The following is a 26,873-nucleotide window of genomic DNA, read 5'->3' as shown; positions in this document are numbered from 1 at the left end:
CAGTCTGTGAAACAGTGAAGTGAGATAAACAATTGAAAGTAGAATAAACAAGTGATAGAAGAAAAACACCGAAGACAAGAACATACGCTGCTCTGCAAAGAAGAAAATATATCCACACACACACACACACACACACACACACACACACACACATATATATATATATATATATATATATATATATATATATATATATATATATATATATATATATATATATATGCATATATATATATATATATATAAATATGCTAAATGTGCTATGAGTGTTGATTGATTGCAAGTTCTTACCTTTGAAATTAACATATCCTGACTGGGAACCAACACGTACGTGCAAGAAATGAATGCCAAGAGAATTAGTGTATATTTCATGTAATGGAAGGACTCAGGAGAGAAATTCCAGGTCTAAGTTAATTAAATGTATTTACATAAATCAGAAGATTAAATTACAAGGAGCCATATATGCTGGGCTCTTGGCACTTTCAAGTTAAATTACATAATTGACAAAGGTGAAGAGTGCCACTCAATATGGGATAAAATACAATGAAAATACACTCAGGAATCACTTGATTGATGGACGTAGGGGCACAGTGGATACAGACGGTTCTACAGCAAGTTACACACCCTTTCTTTAGTGTATGGAGAAAGGTACACGATCACTTGTTAGCCAAACACAGTCTAGTCTTTACAAGGGAATGTTGAGGGCTCAGGGAATTAATGTCAGGTTATGTTCAGTTAAATTATTTTTTAACACTGATAAATGATTACCAATAATGTCAGGGTCTAGCACAATGCAAGGGGGAAAAAGGAAAACGAAATTAGATAAGAGTAAGATAAATGACCGAACACTCTCTACTACACAGTACCTTGTTTCTTAAGTGAAGATCCTTGGTTGCAGAATAAATGGCTCTCAGATGAGTGGGATTTTCTACATGTGGCACTTTAAGGTAGCACTCAGATTTTAAGGTGATCTTCCAGCCAGACAAAGAGAAGTGACCATAGCTCAGTGAGAAGGGCTGCACAGTGGTGTGTCACTGGGTCAGTGTTCTAGCTGCTTCTGGTGTTGTTGACCCCAGGTTGTGCTTATATGACTCAGTTTACTGCCGGTGTTCATCACCCTAAGGAATTTAGGTGTCCTGGCTGTCAAGGGTGAGTCCTGTTAATTCCTGCTGTAGGCCATTCATGTGGGTGCTGGAAGGAAGGATTCTGTTTGGGAAGAAGAGTCTTTCGGCCTGTAAGAGTCATAAAACAGATTAAGGCAAGCGCTTTGAAGAGGCTTAATGAGTGAAAGTAGTGACCCTGATGAATTTAATGAGCAAATTTTAATTGACAGGGAGCCACTCCTTAAGGTGCTCCGTGTTTCTCAGTGTTGTTTTTCTAAAATTTAGCATAGAGGGCTGCAAAGAAGTGAATGCTTCTAGCAGCTCCCACTAAAGGTAGACATTGCACACCTCTTTTGGGTGTAAATGTCTGCAATCATCCCAAAATGCTTACAATTTATTGTCCTTCTCCTCAAGCCTTTGCAAAGCATGGTAGAGAAAAATTATCAAGGTGGCTGCTTTTAATTGATTAGGTTTTAACTTTAGCATGCATTAGTTAGTTGTGCAGCACCTCAGTATTTTAGTTTTAGTTTATGTAACTTTAATATGATATTGATTGAAATTGGTTATTAATCTACTATGCAAATTATACAATAGTGATATTTAATGTATAATGAACGTAAGGTTGCATGCAGGTAGGCTAGGACGGGTTTCTGCCTGTTAGGGTAGACTAGACTTAGCTAAATAAAGTACAGTTTCATACAAATCTAAAAGCCTTTATACAATTTTGCACCATATACATTAGTGTGGCTACTCTGTTGATGAGTGTCATGGTACCTTGCTGAGGTGGTGGCACTGTGCCAGGTGTGGCACTAGTGTCATAAGGCCTAGTGACTCTGTGATATACAATTAATTTCCCTTTAGAGGGTGTTAAATTGGCCATGCAAGCAGTTGCATGGAAAGGAAAATCAGTGACTCGCAGTTGGCACTCTGCATTGGTCAGAGTGTGATGCAAAGTGCAAGAGTGATGCAAGGTAAAAGGTAAGTTGTTATAAGGCTCAAATTAAATAAATTGTTAAACTTACAAAGAGAAGGTTACAATATTACAAATTTACAGTAAATGAGGGAGTAACCTGGCATCCCACTTTGGTTGGGTGCCAAGGTTCTCAGTTAAAGTGGGGCACTGTGCCATATGGGTATGAGTGCCAGGGGAGCTCGGTGGCTCTAGTAGGCTACCTGAATGCTCTATGCCGCTGATCTTTCTTTCTTGAATTTCTTTTTGGTTGATGGTTCGATGTTGTAGGAGGAGTCGGTGGTGGAACCGAGTCCGGGGAAGGCGCTGGAGTGCAATAACCAAAGTAAGGGCGGTGCCAACAATTTCTACCATTTGGCCTCTCAGTTTCTTGATTTCTGCGACCAGCTCAGATGTTAGAGAATTTTCCATCAGAATCTTATGTTCTGAGGACTGGGGAAGAGAGGAAGAAGTAGTTGTGGGTGTGAGAGGTTTGCAGGTTGCAATGACCAATTCAGACATGGGTTGCGAGGCCATGCCAGGGCGTGAGCTTCCGCTGTGGTCAGGGGAATCCAGAAGGAACCCGGGTAAACTTCAGGTTGGCTCTCTTACCGACACTGGCAATGGGGCCAAGCTGGGAGAAGAGAGGTGGGCCGGATTGGGATCTCCTGAAGGGATATCTATGGCATGCTGTGGCACTGTCACTAAGGCCAGACCAGGCACCAGAACTAAAGTTGGAAAGGGCTCAATGTTCAGAATGGACAGAGCCTGGCACTGCTCAGGGTGTTGAAGTGGCACTGGCAGTGATTTTGAGGCAGGTCTCGGAGGACTATTAGTGCCTGATAGAGACTGTGAGGGGGTAGGCCCCTTGGGTCATCTTGACTTAGGTGGGGACAGAGAGTCTTGTCCCAGGAGGAGGTCATAGCCTCCAGGAAGGTAATTGGCTACTGCAAGTATGCAGATCTTGGTTCTGTGGGGCCTGGTGACCTTCAAATGAATTGTTGGGAGAATGAATTTTAAATGCTTGTTACTCTCTATGGTGATGAGTTTATGTCTTTCAATTTTAGCCCCATAGGGGAACTTGTCTTCCTGTATCAGGGAGATTTGCACCCCAGTGTCTTCAAATGTTTTGACCTGGCATGAGGGGTTGTGACCTCGTGGAGTTGCTACAGTGATGCATGATTAGTAACTGCTTGTGCAATGGCGGGTGTAGTTGCCTTTCTATGGCAAGATCTAGTTGCCCATAGATCTTGCATGAAGAGCAATAAAACTTACTGAATCCCCCCTTGAGGAGCTGGGGTGATTCTTGATGTTGGTTGATCAGAGGGAGACGTTGGAGTGGCTCCCCCTTTAGATCGGCACTGGATTCCAAGTGCCCTCTCCTTTGCAATGATTGCATATAGGAGTTTTAGAAAAGGTCCCATTCTTTGGTTGGGATGGCACCCAGGTGTGACCAGGAGAAGTTATCTTCCAATTCATGGAAGTGGCGGAAGGATGAAATGTGTCCCAATCATCCGCTGAGTGGCAGCACTCAGCAAGTGTCTTGGGACATTTTTCACATAGGAAAGTAGCCAAGGCACTGGGGACATAGTAGAAGAAATCCTCCAGCTGCATACATTCAAGGAGGTCCTCAAGGGTTGTGATCTCAAGGGTGTCTGCCCAACACTTGACAGCCCAAGTCTTGTGGTAAACCCAGTCTGCCCAAGTTTGACATGCATCTTTTGGCAGGTCGCGCCAACTCTCTCTTCAGTGCTCAGGGGTTGTTTCGTAGGCTTTGATGACTGCCTTTCTGATTTCTTCGAGGTCCCCCTAATCGCCATTGTTTAAGGAGCGGAAAGCGACCAAATCCTTGCCGTCCATGTGTTTGGCAAGGATCAGGGAGATCTCTGCTTAGGTGGGTTCATAGTTGTTGAAGATGCGTTCCATTTGTTCGAGCCATGCTTCAGGTTTTGTGTCATTCCTCTTTGGGATTAGTGAGCTTATGCTGTTGAGGGTGAAAATTGGGATGGCTGGAGTGGGATGTTTGGTCCTATTGTTGGGCAAGTGTCATGGCACTCTCCTGGCGGGACCTTTCAAGCGCTAGCTCATGGTTTCGCTGGCTTTTCCTCACCTCTCTTTCCAATTCATCAAAGGCTCTTTTTCTCCTGGGCCAGGGCTAACTCAAACTGTCATTGCTTCTCCGCCTGCTCTTCCCCCTTCTCAGCAGCAGCTACCTGTTCGTGGACCCACATGTTAATTGCTCCCCCCTGAGGTTCATCCCCTTCCTTACTTCCAGGAAGTTCTTGTAATCTTCAGCAGACATATTGCTGCGGTTGTTGTGGGCCCAAGACCCCAAGCAAAGGTGTGAAGTAGGTTGGTGGTGGACCATTCAAGCAGTTGCATGGAATGGAAATGTCACTCTGCTTTTGGCAGGGTGTAGTTATGCAATGGTGAGAGCCAGTGGGTGGCATCACTAGTAAATGGGAGTGCCCCTTGGTGAGGTGGCAATGGCACTTGGTGCAAGGTCATTCCAGAGAACTGGTGGGTGGTTCCACAGGGTGGAAATGGATGGTACTGAGCCAGATGCTAATTTCAGTACTTCGAAGGAGGGCCTATGAATACTGTGTAGTGCTCCCTACTAGAAAGGGTGGCACTGGGAGCGTTTCTTGGAGCGAGTAAGTGGCACTCAAGGGTCCAATGGGGTTACCTGAAGTGCAAGTAAGGTGAAGGATACACTGGTGGCACACATTCCTAGAGGCACAGGTGCAGTTTGTATTTGATACACAGTAGAGTTGGTGGCACTTCAGGTGCCATGGTCCAGAGGGTCAGAGATGTGGTACTCATGGTGAGGATGGGTGTGGGAACATGGTTCAAACTTGGCGGGAAGCGCAGAATCTCTGGGCACTCAGTGTGGGGTGAAACCACTGGGCCAGTTATGCAATAAGCACACTATGTGCAAGGCTAAGGTTTGTTTTTGTTCCAGAGAACTAGTAGGTTGCTCGAAGAACAATGGATAACATGCACATGGATGAGTTAAGGTAAATGTGGTTCTGGGGAACTAGTAAGACATCCTTGAAAATGGTACGCTGGTGTAGGCGAATTCAATGAACTGGGTTTGCTGCACTTAGGAGTGCAGACTTGTTCTAGAGAATCGAGTTTGTTGTGCTCTTGATACCCACTACTCAAGTAACACAGAGTAAAGGCACATTAGTGCTTTTTTAATGGAGTGTAAGCCTTAATGGGTTGGTGAAAATATCTCCTTGGTTGGTGAGGCATTGCTGACTTCTAGCATTTAGTGGCTTATACTCGTAATTTGGGTTTGTTCTTGCTAAGCAAATTGTAAAGCAATGGTTTGTATAGCAAATAAAAACAGTCACACTATAAAATGGTTACACTGGTAATGTTACTTGCAATTTAGGTTTTTGAAATCTTATCTCATCGTGCTGGATGTATCATCAATGAATGATTACACTTGTCACAAAGTGGATTCTTATCAAAGAATTGCCATGAATGGTAAAATTTTACTACACTATCATGAATGACTGACAGTTACGTAAGAAAATGGCTTGCACATGACCCAAAGGAAGTTTAAATGACGTCATAAGATTGTACAGTGATCATGTTTGTGTGAGGCTGTGGGATAGCTAATGGCTGCCAACAGCTGACAGATTACTCAAAATGGTGGTTCATAGAATGACAGATAAGCTGATGAGTATGTGGCAAGACAGCTTGCAAAGACAAAACAAAGGCAGAGGTATGCATGAGGTAAGATAGTGACTTGCGCCGCTAAAACAAAACAGATGTATGCACGAATGTTTCTCTGTTTACGAGATACCCAAACTACGCCTCTGTTCTGCTTGAAATGACGCATGAGCATATGCTATTAGCACTCAAAAGCACAAATGATGATACACAGAGACTAGGACTTGCAAAATTTAAACATTAATTCTCCCACAAATAGAGTTAGGCCTCAGTGAAAATGGGTTGTCAGGGCGGAATCTGCACACAACTTTGTTTCCACAAAATACATGTTGCCTTGGTAATGGAGTAAATTTACGACTTTCCTAACTAAGCGGTTTTGAAAACCTCCGCTACACAGATAGAGAGAAGCTTTTGCATGAGTTAACACTGTTCACTTCTTGGCTAAATTCCTGACCAGCTGAGTCATGCAATTTGCCAACATGCAATAGCAATAGTCCCTGACTAATCTACCTAAATGGCAACACTACTCCCTGAGTGGAATGAATGGAATTCCTATCTTCGAGGCCAGCTTGGCTCTCATGGATGCATGCAGTCTAAAATTCTTGAATTTATGAGTTCCTAGTCACAGATTTATGAACATCAAATGTGAAAATGGATACTTATGCTGTCCAACTGTATGTCCATAGAATGTAAATGGATTTATGCTAAGGATTTGTTTCGATCCAGCAGCTTACAGCTTAGCATGTATGCAAGAATTTGGCAAATCTTGCTGCCATGTTGCACAAAATACTAGGAAGTTGCAAGGAAAGATTCTGCTGTAAGGTTGACACTGCTGCGAGTGTTGGCTAATTACAAGTTCTTACCTTTTGAAGTTGACACATCTAACTGGGAACCAACACATTCATGCAAGAATGAATGCTATGAGAATTATATTTCAAGTAATGGGAGGACCCAGGAGAGAAATTCCAGGTCTAAGTAACTAAGACTAAATTACAAGGAGCCGTATACATTGGGCTCTTGGCACTTTCATGTTAAATTACACAATTGACAAAGGTGAAGAGTGCCACTCAATATGGGATAAAGTACGATGGAATTACACTCAGGAATAATTTTATTGATGGACATAGGGGCACAGTGGATACAGATGATTCTACAGCAAGTCACACACCTTTCTTTAGTGTATGGAGAAAGGTACACATTCACTTGTTAGCCAAACACAGTCTAATCTTTACAAGGGAATGCTGAAGGCTCAAGGAGTTAATGTCAACTTATGTTCAGTTAAATTATTCTTGAACACTGATAAATGATTACCGACAGTGGCAGGGTCTAGCACAATGCAAAGGAAAAAAGGAAAATAAAATGAGATAAGAGTAAGATAAATGACTGAAGACTCTCCACTACACAGTACCTTATTCCTTAAGCAAAGATCCTTGGTTGCAGAATAAATGGCTCTCAGATTAGTGGGACTTTCTACATGTGGCACTTCAAGGTAGCACTCGGATGTTAAGGTAATCAGCCAGACAAAGACAGGTGATCATAGCTTGGTGAAAAGGGCCGCACAGTGGCGTATCACTGGGTCAGTGTTCTAGCTGCTTCTGGTGTTGTTGACTCCAGGTCCTGCTTATATGACCTCGGTTTACTGCCGGTGTTCATCACCCTAAGCAATTCAGGTGTCCTGGCTGTCAAGGGCGAGTCTTGTTAATTCCTGCCGCAGGCCATTCACGTGGGCGCCAGGAAGGAAGGATTCTGTTTGGGAAGAAGAGTCTTTTGGCCAGTAAGAGTCATAAAACAGATTAGGGCAAGCGCTTTGAACGGGCTTAGTGAGTGAAAATAGTGACCCTGACGAATTTAATGGGCAAATTTTAATTAAGATGCTCCCTGTTTCTCGGTGTTGTTTTTCTAAAAGTTAGCATATCCTAAATTTGCGATTTTTAGAAATGAATATTTATTTTTTATTTTTTTTTTTTATTTTTCTCACTTATGCATTGTGTGCATCATTTACTTATGTTACATCTGTCACAGGATGAAGCTGGTGTGCAATGAATGCCTCTCAGGAGTCAAAATAAAAAAAAGAAAAGTCTTTTATGCTTTAAAAAGACTGTAGTGGCATTAGGAAACCTAAACCCTGACTTGAAAAGAGAAGGTTTTATGATTATATTACAAAAATTAGTTTTGTCAGGCCAAAGACATTCTATGGGCAGTTTAAGTGTGGTTGGTGCTTAGATTTTTCTCAAACCCCCATGTAACATTTTGATAGAAACCGGATTTACAACAGCTAGCTGGCAAGAAATATTCCTTGATTCGTAGGTAGATTTTGAATTTGGGTTTGGCTATTGTTTCTCATAATGTTGAAAAATATTTTTAATATTTTTTACTATATGTGTTGCCAATTTTCTCGTTATAAAATCATTGTTTACAGTTCCTGGCTTATGGCATTTTCTTTTATGCCCCCTGCACAACACATGATGCATCTGCCCACATAAGCCTACCATATCGGGTGATTTTTTTTAATGGAACAACTCAGTGTAGGATGAGAGTAACCTCCATCTGTGAGTGAGGAATAGTGTAAATATATATCGTATAGAGATTCAGTATTACATAGTTATCTTTTTATTAGGGTCTGTAGCTAGTTACCTGGGTTGGATATATATATATATATATATATATATATATATATATATATATATATATATATATATAGGTCTCTCAGGTGGAAAGCAAGGCGTTATCCACTATACAAGTCTAAAAGAAGTTGGAACCTGAGGCAACTGCACCCCTAAAGGTGGCAAGCTAACTGCTTGGGGCATCAACTAAAAGGACAGGACAGATAAAGTTGCCAAGATATAGAAAGTAAATGCATGATTAAGAAAAAAAAGACAAAATCTGCTGCAGCGAGTATATAATTTTTAATAAGTTGTCCTAATACAGTGATATATGCAATATCTCTAAGTTGTTTCAGCAATGATCATTATTGCCCAAAATAACTTGCATATATGTAGAGCTAAGGATTATTCTAGGTGAACTGGCCAAAGAACTGAAGTCTAGTATTGTTCTTTTTGATAAAATCTATGGCATTCTGCTTTGTATTTAGATCATCTGTTAACCCTTTAGGGGCATGCAGGAGTAAGACGTTATTTAGTCTATTGTGACACATAGTGGAGCGAAGATAAGTTTTGACCTACAAAGAGTTGAGAAACTCCTTTCTGTTGTGGCTGTGGTTACTGGAACGTCAGGTAAACCTTTATAAGTTTATTGAGCTCAGAGGCCATAGCAGCAGCAACAGGATTATTTTCCAGTGACTGTAATGCATCAGTAACTGCAGATATACAGTAGTAGTCACCTTGTTAGGACCACCAATTTCTCCAACTTTGCACAGGGTTTTTAGCATGGGCAGTTCATGGTAAAGTTTCTTCAAGTCAGTGTCTTTGCAGTACGTGGTTAGTGACTGATATTTCTGCTAGACCTCCATTAGCTGATGTTATTATCATAGTTTCCATTTGATGAAGAATGTTGTAGCTGGAACTCTGAAATCGATCAAAGTACTGAGTTCGACAGTATTCCTCAAGGCATAACATCCCTGGACGTCGAAAGTTTATTCACAACGTCCTGGTGGATGAAACAACACAAATCATAATGGACAAGATATACCGATCCGAGAAACCACCATTACCCATACCCGAAAAGATCCTAAAAGAGATGGTAGAAGCACGTACAAAGGAAGCTCCATTCCTCTCGCATAGGGGTGAAATATATCGGCAGAAGGATGGCGTAGCAATGGGTTCCCCCTTAGGGGTACTTTTTGCAAACGCATACATGGCACACGCGGAAGAGGTCACATTTGAAGAACACCCAAAACCTATAGAATCTATGGGAGATATATTGATGACATTTCCATCACAATAAAGGGCGACAATGACACAGATGAACTGGTAAATAAACTCCGAGCAAACTCAACATTAAACTTCACCGTAGAAAAGTGTTAACAAAAAAAGATAACAAATATAATACCACCGTATACACTAAGACCACAGATGCTGGGAGGTGTTTAAATGCGAGAGGAGAATCCTCTGATACATATAAACGATCTGTAGTTAATGCATACATAAAGCGCGCCATAACACACTGTTCAGCATGGAAGGCGACAAATGAGGAAATTAACAGCGTTCAACAGCTGCTCACAAATAATGGTTACCCAGATAATATGATCCAGCAAGTGATCAAAAAGAGATTACAGGAGTTCCATAACCCAGCCCAGTGGGACGACACACAAGAAAGAGACCAGGAAATAATAATATACCACCAGACAACATACAACAAACGCCACGAAGATGAAAAGAAAGCCATCCTTGGTTATACAGCGAAGAGGAACCACCCCTTAGCACCATATAATAAAATAACCACAAGAATTTACTGTAAGCCGAACCTCACAGCCTCATTAATAATGAAAAACAGTACAGCCCCGTCAACGGAAAAAGAGGTTCAATCTGATATAGTATACAAGTTTGTCTGTACTGATGAGCAATGTCAGTCCCCCAAAAATGCTATATCGGACGCACAACCACTACACTGAAACGACGTATGCAGGCCCACAGAAATCAAGGCTCTATTCATCAGCACTTTGTAGACACCCACGATAAGAAACCATCCCTGCAAAAACTACTCCTGAACACCAAAATCGTACACAGGGAATACAGTTACAACCGTTTATTGATAGCAGAAGCAGTCAGCATCGCCATACAACGCCCCAGCCTTAACATCCAACACGAGGCTGAAAGATCCTTGCCCTCATGTAGGAGACAGCCCCTCAACCACGTGGGACAACACCGTGAACATGTGGATAGGAACACATAATAAATATATGGAAATTGAACATATGTGTATTTAGTATATATTCATGTATAATCTGTACATTATTTACATTGTACAACACTTAATTTTTGTCAATATTTCACCACAATCTCTTGTAAATACTTAAATCTAAGTCTTTAGATACCTGTACTACCTGTCCGTCCTCATGACGGCACAAAACGCTTGCGTTTCCACTTTTGTATTAGTACGCTTGATAACATCAATACGTTTACGTTGGCGGAACAGCTGTTGCGTGTATAATTACTGAAGTAAATGGAAGAACCCCATTGCCTGAACGTCTCTATCAATAACCTTAACAATGAAGTGAAGAAAATAGTAAGAAAATATGAAGCAATAGCAAAAAAGCTGGTTAACAATGAGAAAGCCATTATATTTAGTGAATGTTGTATCCATGAAAAATTGTGCCCTAAAAATAGTATATATATATATATATATATATATATATATATATATATATATATATATATATATATATATATATATATATATACACACACATACTATATGTAATTATATACCTTGTTCATGTTTAGTGTTCGTAAAATAGTAAATCTGAATCTATAAATGTGTATGTTCATTGGATGGTTCCGTTGTGCATTTTAAATTCTTCATTTGTATTGAAAAGCAACACGAATGCCTACACAGTCTGAGGAAGGAAAATGATTGAATGTTGGGGGCGGGGGGGTGTGGAGGTAAAAGGAAGGGCTGGGCGGACAGCAAGGAAATAAAGAAGGACGAAGGAAGGCGCGAAAGCCCAGAAGTGGCAGGGTGCATCCAGGCGAGGCAATTAATGTCTTGACACAATGCAATTCGATCGATATGTACTGGGGCCTCACGCTGAAATGCAATTTAATCACGCTAATGCTTAATTGGCTTTGGTGGTTGGAGGAAGGCGTCAGAGCCCTGATACTCACAGATCACAATGCTTTTAATCATTTTGCCTTGTAGTGGTTGGTGCTTATAAAGAAAATGAATTTTACTTGAGATCATGAAACTGTTATGGTTTGTGTTGTGTAATCAGTATTTTATGATGCTTGACAGTTATTAGTCCAGAAGGTTAAGTTTTGGGTCCGGTTTGTTTTTTCGTTTATTTGTTGCTGGGTTCAGCCAACAGTTTTGTGGATTTTACGAAAATCTTACCTGGGCGGGCACCATCACGGGCCAAAAGTAATAGATTTTCGAAGTGATCTGGATATGGAAAAAGAACCTTGGCAGTGGTTTTCATTCTCCTAACGGCTTTGCTTAGATCTGATACTAACGCCGATATGTACGTAAATATGAAGAGCAACAAAAGAAACACCACACGCACACATTACATATATATATATATATATATACATACATATATATATATATATATATATATATATATATATATATATATATATATATATATATATATATATATATATATATATGTATATTTATATATATGTGTGTATACAGTATATATAATGTATGTATGCATTTATAAAGTCCATACATTTGTCAACTTATTTAAAGTTTCTGATTTGTCTTGTCTGTTGTCTGTTATCTCGTAACTATGATACATTTTCCACGTTGAGGGTTCGAATCCCCGACAATCAACATGATATATGATCCTTCTTTTCTTACTCCCGGTGGGGCAAGATGCTGTTGACAGCTACCGATCATTTTCTCGTGTGATGAAATGGTGGTCATTTTTGAGCAACCTGCATGTGTAGTAAACATCCTTGATGAGGCTGATATTCCAGAATTTGTTTTCGCCGACGACAGACCCACCAACCAGTTCCTCCACCAAGGAAGGATCCTGGGACTTTTATCTTGTGTATTGTCCTTCATGCCAGCTGATTAACTCCAGATCGTGTAGGTTAGTTGTGAGGGCAGTTCCTTCAGGTTAAATATACTTGGATTTTCGCAGTTTGTGCTTTTAAAATTCTGAATTTGTGCTTTTGAAAGTTCTGGAAGAGTTTAGTTCTTTACTTTTTTTTCTATCACACTTGAGAAGAATTACACTGCTTTCCAGGAATCCATAGTAAGACTTGTCAGTTGCAGCATAGATTTTGTTAATGCTATTTTAATGCAGTGTAAGTTGGTATCTAAGATTCCAAAGAAATGTTAATTTAATTGTGTTTTCATCATCAGTTAAATTGTATTAATCACGTAACTTGCCTGCCTTATTGTCCTGTTAGAGTGATCGGGTGTAATATAAAATACAACGGTTTTCTCATTCCACGTTTGCTGCTGAGAAGGATTCAGATTCGTTCGTACACGAGTTGTCAGAAAATCAAAGCAACAACAATAATACGAAGAATTGTCGATGGTCTCTGTAAGTCAGTTGTTTTAGATGACAACAGGTCACACACAAAGCAAGTTTGGAGTAGCAGAAGTAACTGTACTCCAGAAAGACACTCATTCTCCCAGCAAAAGGGAAAAGAAGTGTAGATGACCGCTCAATTAGAAATATATTCAATTTCTTGCATTCCGCTGAGAAAGGAAATATTTGAGGGAATCATGGGAAGGAATAATGAATATTGAAGATGAAATTAATGTGCTCAGATGTGTGTGTCTCTCTCACGTTCCTTGCTTGGGGTAGGGGGTGGAGGAGGGGAGTGCGCTGTAGCAAGACAACCCCTTCTTCGGGGTGACGCATTGCGTATGTTGAAGGGTCACGCCGAAACACGTCGAGTCCCTTTGTTTTCCCTCTTGTAGACATACGCACATGGGAGTTGTTCACACACATGACGTGTTTACGTACACATACCAACATATGGTGAAATGAATGTCAAGAGGAGGCATTTTAGTTAAATGGGTTGGTAGAGTTTATTTGTTTTATTGTCGTCAGGAACCTGGAAACAAATTCTTTTTTCAGTTTTTTGTACTGATGCTAATTTATTGGTATATAGTCTGTGTTTGATTTTAATATAATTATACCTAACAGCTCTCACGCCAAAGAAGATTTTTGCGGTCACTATTGGATCACGTCATGTTGCATGTTAATGGATAATACTATTGTAGGAGTAGCCTAGCTGAGTAGTCTTGTACGTAATGCACCGAATAGAACCGTAACCCCCTCTCTCTCTCTCTCTCTCTTTATGGTCACATTCAGGCACACACACACACACACACACATACATACATACATACATACTTACAGTACATAGTTACCAAAGCAGGATCCAGAAGGATCGTTTTCTTTCTACAGTGTTGCATTAAACTTTGTTGAGGGGATGTTCAGTATGACTGAAAAATTTCTCCTTTTTGGGCTGTACTGTAGGTTTCCAGTTTGACGACATGGATACCACGAATTCCTTTCCTTTACCATTTTTGTAATATTTTTTGTGAGTGTGAAAAAGGGAACCTTTAAGAATCTCTAAAACATGCAAATGATTCAGGCACTCCTTGCATGTGGATATTATTATTATTATTATTATTATTATTATTATTATTATTATTATTATTATTATTATTATTATATTGTAATACTTCTCCTTGAGTGTTGATGTTTCAAAAGATCTATTTCAACTCCTGTTTACCTTATGTGATGTACTGGCATTTAACATCTATAAGTAGTTTTAGAAATTAAAAGTGAATGAGTTGGCCTGTGTTCCTTCAAGTTTTGTTTTTCCTTGTATATTCTTGACCGACTGCTAAGGTCAGATAAGTGATGAAAGGCCTCAGTAGTCTGTACATGTGGGCTGTTGGTGGATTTATTTTTATATAGATATATTTTATTATAGTTCTAGTTCACATATTTCTACGTCCTGCAATTCATCCAGCAACACGTATCAGAGCTTTGCTTTTACTTTGTTTTACATTAGTTGTTTTTAATATATAGTTGGTTATTTTGATCAACGGCATGGAGGGCCAGTCCTCTCCGCAGAAAGCGGAAGAACATATTTGACCGTCCTGTCGTCTGAAAAAAAAGAAGAAAAAGAGAGAATAACCACCTGTGATTTTCACGCGGATGACCCTGAACGTCTCTGCCTCTTCTTTTTATTTTATTTTTTTTCCTTGGCACATGCTTGCTTTCCCTTGAATGTATCCTCGGTTTTAGACTTGAGATTCAGGTTCCTTCGCTCCTTCCTTGAGGGCAGAGAGAGAGAGAGGGAGGCAGAACTGGAGCTTTGGTCATACGTAGCAGTGCATTGAGGACAGCAGCAGCAGCAGCACACCTCAACAACTTCCTGAAGGTAGCACGAGGACTCTTACTCTTCATGAGAGGTGGAAGATTATGCATGGCCAACTTGATCTTGTTTGGTGAGTATATCATTATGTGTTCGTTCTTTTTTTTTCCCTAGATTATACTTAAACTGGCATTTCATTTTTTATTTCATCTCATCCCATTCATTTAAGACAAATAAATGTAATTTTTCATTATGATGCACGGCTGTACTTATGTGAGTTATTTTCGTTATCAATTTAGATTGTATATTCCTGCCTGCACCGTCTGCTGCGGAGACTAGATGAATTATTTGAAGTATATTGAGGACCTCAAATGCTGCTAGACAGATGGTACCGCAAATAACATTAGAGCAAACTATTTTACATTTATGTATATATATATATATATATATATATATATATATATATATATATATATATATATATATATATATTATATATGCATATACACATATATATTTTTTTTATCATTAATGCTGCAGTGAACTCAAGAGCTCCTCTCATGTTCTCCTTGAAGTACTGTACCTCGTACTTATGATAAAAAACGCAGGGTGAAGTGGGACGTTTTATAAATTACGAGAAGCAATTGTAACTTTTTCGTTTATTCTTTCTTTTCTGTATAACTTGAATGTCGCGTGGAATCGATGACGTTGCTTTAACTACAGCCACACGTAACCTGTCATTCGGAACATTATCAATGCGATAACGCCGCTGCAGCTGAAAAAGCTTATGTGAGCTGAGGTGATTCATTACATCGGACGGTATTCGCCACGCGACAAAATAATGGTCTCGTAAAGGATAGGAAATTCCGACCTTGATAATGGAAGTTGGGCTGTCGGTACGAAATTTGTGCTGCATCTGTAAAGAGTTAATGGGTCCGGTTTCAGCAAGAGTACTAGGTCTTGGGGTCTCGGTATTATTTCAAGGATAAATTTTCGTTTGAGAGAGAAATAAATCCATATTGATTTTTTAGGAAAGGCTAGAGCCATCTGCTAAGTGAAAGTAAATGCTTATTCAAAGTACTGATTTTTGGAAAAAATAACTGACCCAAAAAATTATTGAAAAAAAAAGTTGTTTTGTAAGAAAAAAATAGCCATTTCTTAATTTTTAGTGGGTTTTAGGAAATATTTTTGATACTTAATTTTTGTAAAGTGTGAAATGCTTTGATACTATATTTTCTGAGAAAGTGGCTATTAATTCCCCGGTTGTTTTGTGAGAATAAGTCTCTTGAAGATCAGCTCTCATTTAAGGAGTTCCAAGGCCCAGCTCACTTCATGAGTTGATTGCTCGATCTCGAAAAGATTTCTTTGGTAAAATGACCGAAGGATGCCCAAATCCCTATGCCTATGGGAAACAAGCTTTTACCCAAAGAGTTATATTGGAAACTGTTTGCCGCTGTGTTCGAGGGAGACGGCTGATGCCAGCATTGACTTCAGGGAAAGATCGCTTCTAAGTTTTCTCAGAAGAAGCATATTTAATTCCTAAATTCTCAGATTTTACTATAGCGAGAAATTATTGTAGAAGCAAGACGCACTGTTCGGGATCAGGTTAACCTAGAACTGAAACAGGGCTCTAGGCAAAATAATTTAGTATAAATCGATGCAAATTATTCAGACTGTGACAAGTGAGAGAGGCGCATTACGTTAGGAGACCAAAGATAACCAATTGCCCTTTGATTTTAGAGAGAATTTTTATACCAAGAGTTGTTTAAGAAGAAGAATCGGTAACAGCCGAATCATTGTCAGGAAAATGTGCGGGATAATGTAAGCTGGGAGAGGTTCGGGTAAATTAGTACCAGAATTATGCTTATTTACCCGTATTTTGTGGTTTTTAAGTAGAGGTCCCCAGCTAATTTTAAACATATGATTCTCATCCAAATAATCGTAGATTTATTAAAAAAAAAAACTCGATTATATCAGAAGATTGCTTGACCACAATTTTAGAAAGGGCTTTTTGTGGGCTTAATGATTAAAAGAATATCATAGTGAAATCAGTATTTTTTCAAAATGAATTTCAAGCTGATTATTTTCACTGAAACCCTGAATGATCTCAGTGATGCGCAATTTAATGAAATGTTAAGAGATAGGAGCTTTTATGTTGTAGCCCTCTGCTTTATTCAGTAGGGCTATTGATTTGTTGTGACCTACAAAGGAATGCATCATTTCGAAGGCTTGTATATTGGTCACTTTATTTCTTTTAGTAACGGAATCAAATGTTCCCAAACAAACAATCAAGAGATTATTACGATAAAACACAACATTCCGCAGGGACCAAATGCACCGACGCTCATTCTCTAGATTCAGATGAAGTTGTAAGGAGATTTTCAGTCTCCTTATCGTCAAAGATGAACTGAGACCAAATAAACCCCGAAAATGCCACTTTACGCCACCTTCACTACAAATGCAAACGCTTCGAAACGTTGAAAGTAATGGAGACACACGCAAACACATACACTCACTCACACCAATAAAGTTTGCTGATGTACAGTAGGGTGAAACCGGTTAACAAGTTCACAACTTTTTTCCCCGTGCAGAAGATTTGCCTCTAATGTGAGCCGTTTTTCTTTCGTGAATGATAATGAAACCGTTTTATTTACCAAAAACTGTAATACGCCAAACATCATATTCCCACACGTGTAGTATAGGTCAGCTGAAGTTTTTTTTTTCCGGTTCCAATGGTGTTCACCTCGGGAATATAGAACTCCCAGCAGACTGATTTGTTTTCCGATGCATTTAATATTTAATTTCGCTGCGGCTGAGCTACTTTTCTTTTTCCTTCCTTAGTATCGTGCCTGTCTCGATATTCTTAGTATTAAAAGAAAATAGTGTTACAGCTGAGCCTTCCACCAGTGAATAAAGTAATTTTAATTATTTTCACTGCCCTTGATCATAACCTGCCCTCGTGAATATCACTGACTTGTTGATTTCGAATTATCTCTCTCTCTGCTCGTGCAGTGTAAGCGACGCCACAGATCATTGACCCTAAAATCAATTGTCCAGATTCGGCTCAAAGGAAACGTTGGCTAAGCAAGTGAGAGTTTCAGGCTACAACCTGTTCAGATGGGATTGAAACTGTGCTTTCATTTTTCATTGTTATGGAAATGTTCATTGGAAGGAATTCCTTTTCAGTTGTCAGAAGAAATAATTTCTCCTAGAAGAGCGGACTGCTATTGTCTGAGTTCATATGTAATTAGGATGTGAATGCATGGAAGAATATTGCATTGAAACTAATGCTCTTGTGCCAAAAGAATAAATGGGACTTAGATGTTAAAGTAAAAAAAAAAAAAAAATTCCTGCGATGGAGATGACGTGCCGCAGAATCCCGCAGTTTAAGAAGAATCGATTCCTTTGCCACTTGCATGACTGGCTGCGATTTGCAAAACCAGTGCATCTGTTGTACAACTTGGTTGATAATTGGTCCGAACATTGACATGTGAGAAAGGGTTGTTCTCTCGACTCTTTTTCCAGGTTTTAACAAATGCAGATCATTGTGGATTTTCGCTTCAACGGGGAGCATAGGGCAAAGTTGTTGTTGATTCAAGTCTTAAAAGGTAGCGTCCTTTCATTTCAAGCAATTGATGACGACCTGTTTTAAGTTTCAGCAATGAAGAAAATATACTGAAAGGTGTGATTAGTGGTCTCTCTCTCTCTCTCTCTCTCTCTCTCTCTCTCTGTCTGTCTTGAAATAAAAGAATTGAGATCCATTAGGGTAATTCTGAGTTCCTTGTACCTTCTCTTTAGTTTGCAAATGAAGAATCGGTACATATACATTTCAAGTTGCGTGTTAGTGGAAATCCGGCCCCAAGTCGTACTGTGCACGAAAAGCCACAGTAACAACTCATAGAAAGTAATATAGCACAGCATTTACAATTAAAATGCAATCCAGTCGAGCCTTTCTCGAATTATGCTAGGAATATTTTATGAGTTGCGTAATTTTGTTGACAGTGTAATTATACCCTGTTATTAAAAACTAACAGCGGGTTTGGTGTATAGTTGAAGGTTAGTATTTTTGCAAGAAAAAGCTCAGAAGAGAGAAGGGAAAAAATATATATTACAAGTCTTGTAGTTCTTCGTTGGAGGGTGGGTAGAGCTCTCGGCTAGCACGCTGTTGGCCCAGCGTTCGACTCTCCGACCGGCCAATGAAGAATTAGAGGAATTTATTTCTGGTGATATAAATTAATTTCTCGTCATAATGTGGTTCGGATTCCACAATAAGCTGTAGGTCCCGTTGCTAGGTAACTAATTGGTTCTTAACCGCGTAAAATAAATCTAATCCTTCGGGCCAGCCCTAGAGAGGAGAGTGGTCTGTTAATCAGCGCAGTGGTCTGGATTAAACGAGGACAGTATACTTAACTTACAAGGGTTGTATGATCGTGACGGTAACACCGAAGACAGATACTGAAGTATATAGACGGATGACCACTGGAGAGATAGATAACTGGATGGACAGAGCTTGGGCGATAAATCATCCCGTGGCCGTGCGTGAAAGATTATCGACCGTAGTTGGTCTGCATGAAATAGAGAATGTTTTATTCAACCTCTTGTCGAATGGCCCTCCTTGATAATTTCATCAGTTTCTTTTTCCCTTATTACTCGCGCCGTTCATTGCCCTGGTCGACAGGGGGAGGGGTGTCCGAGGTGCAGAGGTGATTTGTTCTAGTATGTTTCTTCACGAATGCAGCTGAGCGAGACTGGTCCGAACTCTGTTGCTTTCGTTTTCGTTTGTCGTTTTTGTTGCTTTGTCGTTTTTTCGTCTGTGTTGTGAATGTTGTGCCTACCTTGGTTATTGATCACATAACTTTCATTCATGAGGGGCTGTGGCTTCCAGCTGGCGTCTTTCATTAGTTGTAAGCACGAAAAGATAATGAGTGTTGCTTTTCAGCATTTCAGGGATAATTAAACCTCCCAATACGAATGATCTCATAGAAGTATTTCACTTCATAATTTAATCTCCTTTTTATACTTTTTGTTTATGTTTGTTAGGTAAGCGCTTCTATTGATGATGATGATGGCTGTACTAATACGTTCGATGCCGTAATTATGGCAACATTCTCCTTGTAATTATTTAGAAATTGGTACAGGTTTCATTATAAGTCATATTTTATTCTCTTTGTGAAGAAATGGTTTATTTGCATTTATTTTCCATTCTCTCGGCATTGCTGTTCTTATTCACCCGTTTTTTTCAGTGTTCATTTTCATATCAATGTTTTGGATGGAATGTTTTTGTTCATCTATTTCCACCTGATGTTCATCATCTTTATTCTTCTCGGCGTTATTTTTACTCAAGTTTTTTCCTCTTATTTACCACTCTCTTTTTCCCGTTAAGTATTTGTATGAATTGAGTTTTTCCTTATGTGCTGTGTTTCCATGAGAGCAGGGGAGGGAGGCAGCTGCAGAACAACTCGGAAGTTTCTCAGGTTTACAAAAAGTGATGCGGTTCGTCTCGTCGCCATTTATTTATTTATTTTTTTTACTGTTTTGGGTTCGCAGTCGTGGTCATTTTTGCATTCTCAATGATATTATTGGTAGGTGTCACTCCGTTCATTGTTGATAATAATGGGTATTTTTCTGTTACCATTTATTGTCTTTTCATGGCGGCTATGGAAAGTGAAACGTCGTACTCGGCTTTCCTATTTTATCACAAGACGTTATCTCGTTTTATTAGAAGGTAAAACTCTTATTGTTATGCGTTAGTTTTTGTTCGGCTTATCTTGCTTGCTTTTTCTCTTATCTCGCTATTGTCCCACTCATCCGCGATGAGCAGTATAGCCAGTTTGTAGCCAACCTTGCGCCATTTATCGACTTTTTCTGGCTAGCTCGTGTGCAGTGTAGCCGCCGTTCCAGCTAATCCTTGGCTTCGTAGCTACTTCTCCAGTGAGGTCCTGGTGGTCGAGGAGGAAAGATAACAAACGGCAATTGAGAGGAAAAAATTATTGCAGGCTCCTCCTCCTCCTCCTCCTCCTCCTCAGTCTAAACTTTGGTGTGAACTAAAACGATAAATGTTTGGTTTAGTGGCCGAGGCAGTTGGTCGTAGATAAGAGAAAGAACCCTTTTCAGTGTGTCGTTCGTAAGCGCGCTCTTCGGATTGCTTTCATTTCAGTTCGTTTCCCATTTTCCTTGTCCTTAAGTTTTGGATCGTTGCTCAAGTGCCGTTATTCCATGAGTGTTTCCGGGGACTTAGCTGATATCTGGCCAAATTCTTCGTTCATTTCGAGGCAGTTAAGAGAACATGAATTGCACTGCGGAGGTGAGAGTGCAATTTTAATCAAGTTGCAGAATGATTTTCAGATTTATTTATTATTATTATTATTATTATTATTATTATTATTATTATTATTATTATTATTATTATTATTATCGAGTGTCTGCAGTTAATTATTACAGTATTCTTAGTGTGGAATGTGTCCTGTCACTTTGCTCTTTGTAGCAATTTAGGTCCTGTTCATCAGTTTGGTTAATAATACTTATAACGAATGCCTGCGTAGACTTTCTACCACAGCTGTGGTGAGAGTGGCAGTGATGATAGTAATGATAATAATTGTAATTAAAATAAATATTAGAAGTTTTTTAGTGTCCAAAGTATAGCCGGAGAGTTTATGTGAACAAGTCCCTATGGATTTAATGAATTCTCTCATTTCTGGCCTTTTTTTCAGAGAAATGTAGATCAATTAAAGTTCCACCCAAATGATTTTGACTGCTCACATTATGAGCAACGACTGGGGTGCGAACTTATCCCGTAGCATAAATTGGACTTAATCAATAGAAACATTATTATTTAATAAATATTAGAAATAGATGAGTAATGACAGAATTTTCCTTTTGTATTTCAAACGCTCATCGTGAGATTCACGTTAGGTTGAGAGGTTGTATGGTCTTCGTGATTTTACTGCCTTGGCTCCCTGGCTTTAGATAAAAAGTAAGCTCGTCTTTTATCCTTTGAATCCTTTCGGTTTTTATCATTTTCAGGAAATTATCTGTAGTTCAGTTTAATTGATGGTTTTATAAATGCTAAAAACAGCTAAGACTGTCACACGAAATTTGATAAGGACTCTTCTGCTCTTTGCAGAAAGGAGAGTATGATCATTCTAATGTTGGTGTCTATTTCCTCTTTCCGTTATTGATATTAGCGTCCTTATGGCGGTCGGCATATGTACGTTTTCAGATAATATATACAGTAACATTCGATAATATATGAAAAATTTAAATGACTCTTCTCTCTCTCTCTCTCTCTCTCTCTCTCTCTCTCTCTCTCTCTCTCTCTCTCTCTCTCTCTCTCTCTCTCTCTCTCTCTCGTCTAAACACCGACATTACTTTCTAATGAAGAGAGAAATTGAATTTAACTTAATTCAGCTCGTTAGAAACAAGTAACATCAAATTCAGTTTGGAATTTGATGTTTAATTCCCAAAAGCCGAATCGATTTTATGAAAAATAACGAGTTGATGTCCACTTTTAGAGGTAAAAATGAACCCCAACTCGTTATTTGTCATTAATTGTAATTTGCTTTTGCCAGTCAAACTTTTGTCAGGACAAATTCCAAACTTACTTTGATGTTACTTCTGTCTGACGGGAAGAATATAAATGGAATACAACTTCTCTTTCCCTTAAAAGGAAATCAGTAGTTATATTTTCTAGATATCAGCGGTTATATTATTTAGATTAGTAGACTACCGGGAAAAATGTTCCCGTAGATGCTGTAGACGAATAACTTAACTTGATAAATGTTTAGCCCAAACTGGAATTAACTGAGAATAAAAGAAAACGGATGGGTGACTAAGTTTACTGGGACAAGTTTCTGTCCTGACTTGTTGGGATTCAAGTCTCTAGCTTTTGTTATTCCCTCGGCTAAGTCATGTTAGTTTGTTGTGTGTAGCAGCTAATGTACCCTTCTGGTCCTCCATATCTATATATAGTAACATGAACATATGCTTAGCTTTAATGTTGGTAAACTTTGTCCCTGGATCTAATTCTAATTATTTTTACAGGAGGGGAGGTGGTGGTGGCAGTCCCTAAGTGCCAGATTTTGGCATCCGGATTTCTGGTTACCATTAGGACTCAGCTGGGATGACCTCCGCTCAACCGAAGACTTCCAGTATCCTGAGTTCTCTGACGTCTTGGTGTATCCTATTGCACTGAGTGCTGTGTACATCTTTCTCCGCGCCTTCATCCTAGAGCCAATATTCATTGTGCCCTTAGCGCAGGTTGTGGGAATCAAGCAACGTCAGCCACCTCCTGAAAACAAAACATTGGAGGAAGTGTTCCGAAGGTTCAGAATGTCCCCCTCGAAGGATGTCTTGGAGGCAACGTCCAGCTCGTTAAATATGTCTCAGCGTCAGGTGGAAAGATGGCTCCGTCGTCGCTACGCTTCCTTCCGCTTGAGCAAATACGATAAGTTCATGGACTGTGCCTATGACCTCGTGTGCCACTCATGCTTCTGTCTCTATGGAATTTCCATCATGAAGATCAAGCCGTGGCTTTGGAATATAACGCTATGCTGGGCGAACTATCCTCACCACAACATCGACAACGACATATGGTGGTATTATATGTTGTGCTTAGCATATTACTGGTCCACGACATTTATGCATCTGCCAAGACCAGGACGCAAGCTCAATGACACAGTTCCAATGGTGTTGCACCATTTGTTCACCATCCTTCTGATGATGTTCTCTTGGACCTGCAATTTTGTTCGAGTTGGAAGTCTAGTGCTTGTTGTCCACGAGTGCGCTGACATCCCTCTGCTAGCAGCTAAAATGTGCAAACACGCCGGTGTAGAGTCCGGCACTGACATCTTGTTTTTAGTCTTCCTGGCATTGTGGGTCTTGACCCGTTGTATCATATACCCTTTCTGGATCATGCATAGTGCATTCTTTGAAGCCACAACGTACATGTTCATGCCATCAGCTTATATATTTTTAGGGTTATTGACTGGACTCCTAGCCCTTAATTTATTATGGACTGGGCTGATTCTAGGCATTATTTATCGTAAAGTAAGAGCAGGTAGATTAGAAGACTTAAGGTCATCTGGTGAAGAATATTCAGATGTTGAGATAGAAATGAGAAATGGTAAAAAAATACATTGATGGTGCTCTAGCATAAGAGGCTATTCTGTGGTTAGTCAGTTTGCGAAGTCAAAAGTGTATTACATGATAGCTCAGGTTTTGGTATAGATAGTTCGTGTTCCTACCTCTGTGACTAGTGACCTTTCCAGTGATCTCAGATCTCAGCATTATTAAGATGAGCGTGAAAGGAAGGACTTGCAAGCAATGAAGCACCATTGTAGAAGTTTTATAGTATACCTTGTAAATGTACAAATTTAATCTTCTTGTACTCCACTCAGTAACCGGGTCATTTATTCGAAATAGATTGTTTATTTTTTCACTGAAAACACGAGTTGTTAAGGAGTTAATAAAAATCTCATGTTGAAAACTAGTTGAAGTGACACAGCTGGGTGATACAATCTAGTTGATATTCAGTGCTTAACAGGTGGTGAGTGACATTCCAGCTACTGGTAAAAAAATCGAACTAACTTTAGCAGAAACAAATCCTTAGGGAAAAGAAAGTTGGGTAACTGTGCTGAAATATTTGTGGGTTTTTGTATTTTATTTTATTCAGTAGATGAAACCTATTCATATGGAACAAGCCCACGTGGCCATTGACTTGAATTGCAGGCTTCCAAAGAATATGTTGGTTTCAGCCTCCCACAGCATACCCCACACTGCAGCAGTAACTGATCACGATACAGAGCCAGTGATTTTTCATTTCCCTGGGGGAGGCGCGAACTCATGACATCTGAGTGCCATGACAAGTCACTAACCACTTTTGTATCCAAAAGAAAGATGTTTTTTTTAACTGCCATGTGGCTGTCTTAATTTCACCAATTCGATTCATCAGGCAGTATTTTGACCTGTCTGGATGTCAGAGTGGGTGAAGATTTTGATGATGTCTTTTCTACCTAGCGTTGTCTGGGGTGATAAAGTACTTGGATTTGAGTATTCATACTGACAAGTTATGTGAAACAGTAACCAGATTTTACAACATACAGTCATCTATTACTTACTGAGATTCCATAATAATGTGTCATATTAATGGATTCACTTACGGAAAATTATATTTAAACTAAGTAGGTGACCCTTACTCTTGCTCAATAGTTTTGCATGGCTTGAAGATGTAGAAGGTTGAGGCCGTATGTTTTGATGAATTGAATTATCTTAGGCTAATTGCATCTCATTAATAGCTTTATTAATCCCAACGCCATAGGTTATTAGTACAACAATGGAACACTTGTGGCAAAATATCAGTAACTGCCATGTAACTGTAGTACAGTAGTTCACAGTATCTAACTGAATACCCTCTTAGTAAGATATAAGACTCTCCCACAAGAAGGCTGAGGCATGATGTAATTACCTCTGCGAGACTTTTCTAATTAACTGAAAAGTATTTGATTTTTGTGACAAGAAAAGCATTCATAATTCATTCCCAATTAATCAACACTTACTTCTTAAGGTGCGTCTGTAGTTTCATTTATCTAAGATTTCAAATATGTTATAGAAGATGATATGTTATAGAAGATGATGTGTTATAGAAGATGATGATGGTATATGATGCGCTACTGGGAAAATGACTTCATAAATGCTACCCAAAATCAAGATTAATTTTTTTCAATTGCTAGTCATCAGTTATTTGTTTCTATAAAAGAAAACCAGCCCAATAATCATTCTCGAAAAAAGAGAAGAAATTTGGGTGTGTGGGCTTAGTAGGATACGGGATAAATGAGAGAGAAAAGGATCATTATCAGTGGTAGGAATTGTGATCCACACTGATAGAAGATAGACATGAACGAGTTACAGAACGATGCCTAGTTTAGGTACTTTGCAGAAAACAGCCAGGGTTGTGATTGAAAATATTTATTAGTACTGCAAATTGCGAACATTAGTTTATCCTTGATCGTAACCTAATACAAAGAATGGTTGCTAATCATTTCTTATAAGTGTACAAAAAACAGTGCACGTTTCCCACTGCTTTTATGTTGTAGTAATAAGAATCATTCCTCTTCTAGGTATATGTGCACTGTAATCAGCATCGCGAAATAATTTCTTCTGGAAGAAATGCCCTCGAGTTTTTCATAAAGTGGGCTTACGTCCCAACGTTTTCATGGGTTTATTCTCTTGAGTGATTTCCCCATTATTTCCTCTGAATTATGATTAACTGAAGATGTGAGCAGGTTTATTGCGGCAGGACGTGCACAAACAAGCTTTTAAGTTTATTCTTCCCGAAGTAAATTATCTTGTATTACGCTTTGAAATATATAGGATATTGTATAGGTTATATATTCTGCTTTATTTCTCATTGGCACGTATCCATTAGAGCATTTTCGGCTGCGATCATTGTGTTTGGTCATGTTTGTGTCACACGACAGAGTGAGAAAATGAAGTTAGATTTTGCAAATCAGGATATTGTGTATTTCCGTGATTTGCCTTTTCTGAATCTAGGTCTAACTACCGTAGTGGCAATTTCACTGCAGGTGTGAGGGATTAGAAGAAATCTCAAATCACAACAAATATTTTGGAGAAAAATGTGCGAATTGAGAATCTTTAAACAATAAAAAAAGAAAACAGGAAGGGAATATCTGATTTTTTGTTTTTAGTTCAGTGTGATTATTTGTGAATTGTGGGTAGCGCCCAACAGTCACAGTAGAGCAGAAGCAATTCAGAAGGAAGGCGAATCATTTTATTGCCTTCAGAAATGTTGGAGTGAGGTTTTAGGAAATGTAGATATATAATTTTTTTTTTTGAGACTGAAAAGATTCAATTGAAATATGTTGTCTAGATGGTCAGTTCGTAATAAGATATATATCATTTCTGACAAAAGCGGAACTGCATGAGAAATCGATATTCACAGTGTTGTGTGCAACCCAGTAAATGAGAGCTGATAAATTTGTGATCGAGATCACAGCCTACTTTCTATTTAGGTTGTCTCGTAGGAAAATGTAGCATGGACCACTAAATTGCAAAATATACAGTAAATGTTATACGATTGAAAAGTAAAATATTTCTCATACTTAATGGAAATAAAAAAAAAAAGTACGGTAATGAAAGGAAAAGAATAAC

The 26,873-nt window shown here is 39.1% G+C and overlaps 2 protein-coding genes across 14 annotated transcripts in view; both read left to right on the top strand.

Annotated features, from left to right (window-relative positions):
* The window catches only part of LOC136835356 (lysine-specific demethylase 8-like), a 252,028-nt gene that overhangs the window by 143,407 nt on the left and 81,748 nt on the right, over positions 1-26,873 (top strand). Inside the window, exon 1 of one of the 13 annotated variants that reach the window (XM_067098753.1) lies at positions 14,405-14,841. The exons of the other annotated variants lie outside the window; for them this stretch is intronic. The gene's annotated coding sequence lies outside the window, so the exon portion shown is untranslated. Of the gene's footprint in view, positions 1-14,404; positions 14,842-26,873 lie in introns of those variants that run through there. 13 annotated transcript variants of the gene reach the window in all.
* Positions 19,857-26,378, top strand: LOC136835359 (ceramide synthase 6-like). The gene is made up of 2 exons (XM_067098766.1): positions 19,857-21,012; positions 22,749-26,378. The coding sequence occupies exons 1-2, from the start codon at positions 20,995-20,997 to the stop codon at positions 23,844-23,846; spliced, it is 1,116 nt and encodes a 371-aa protein (XP_066954867.1). The 5' UTR covers positions 19,857-20,994; the 3' UTR covers positions 23,847-26,378.

This window comes from Macrobrachium rosenbergii, chromosome 55, assembly GCF_040412425.1.
Source record: "Macrobrachium rosenbergii isolate ZJJX-2024 chromosome 55, ASM4041242v1, whole genome shotgun sequence".
NCBI classification, from domain to species: domain Eukaryota; kingdom Metazoa; phylum Arthropoda; class Malacostraca; order Decapoda; family Palaemonidae; genus Macrobrachium; species Macrobrachium rosenbergii.
The sequence above is the reverse complement of the archived record's forward strand: the minus strand, read 5'-3'. Positions and strand labels throughout refer to the sequence as shown.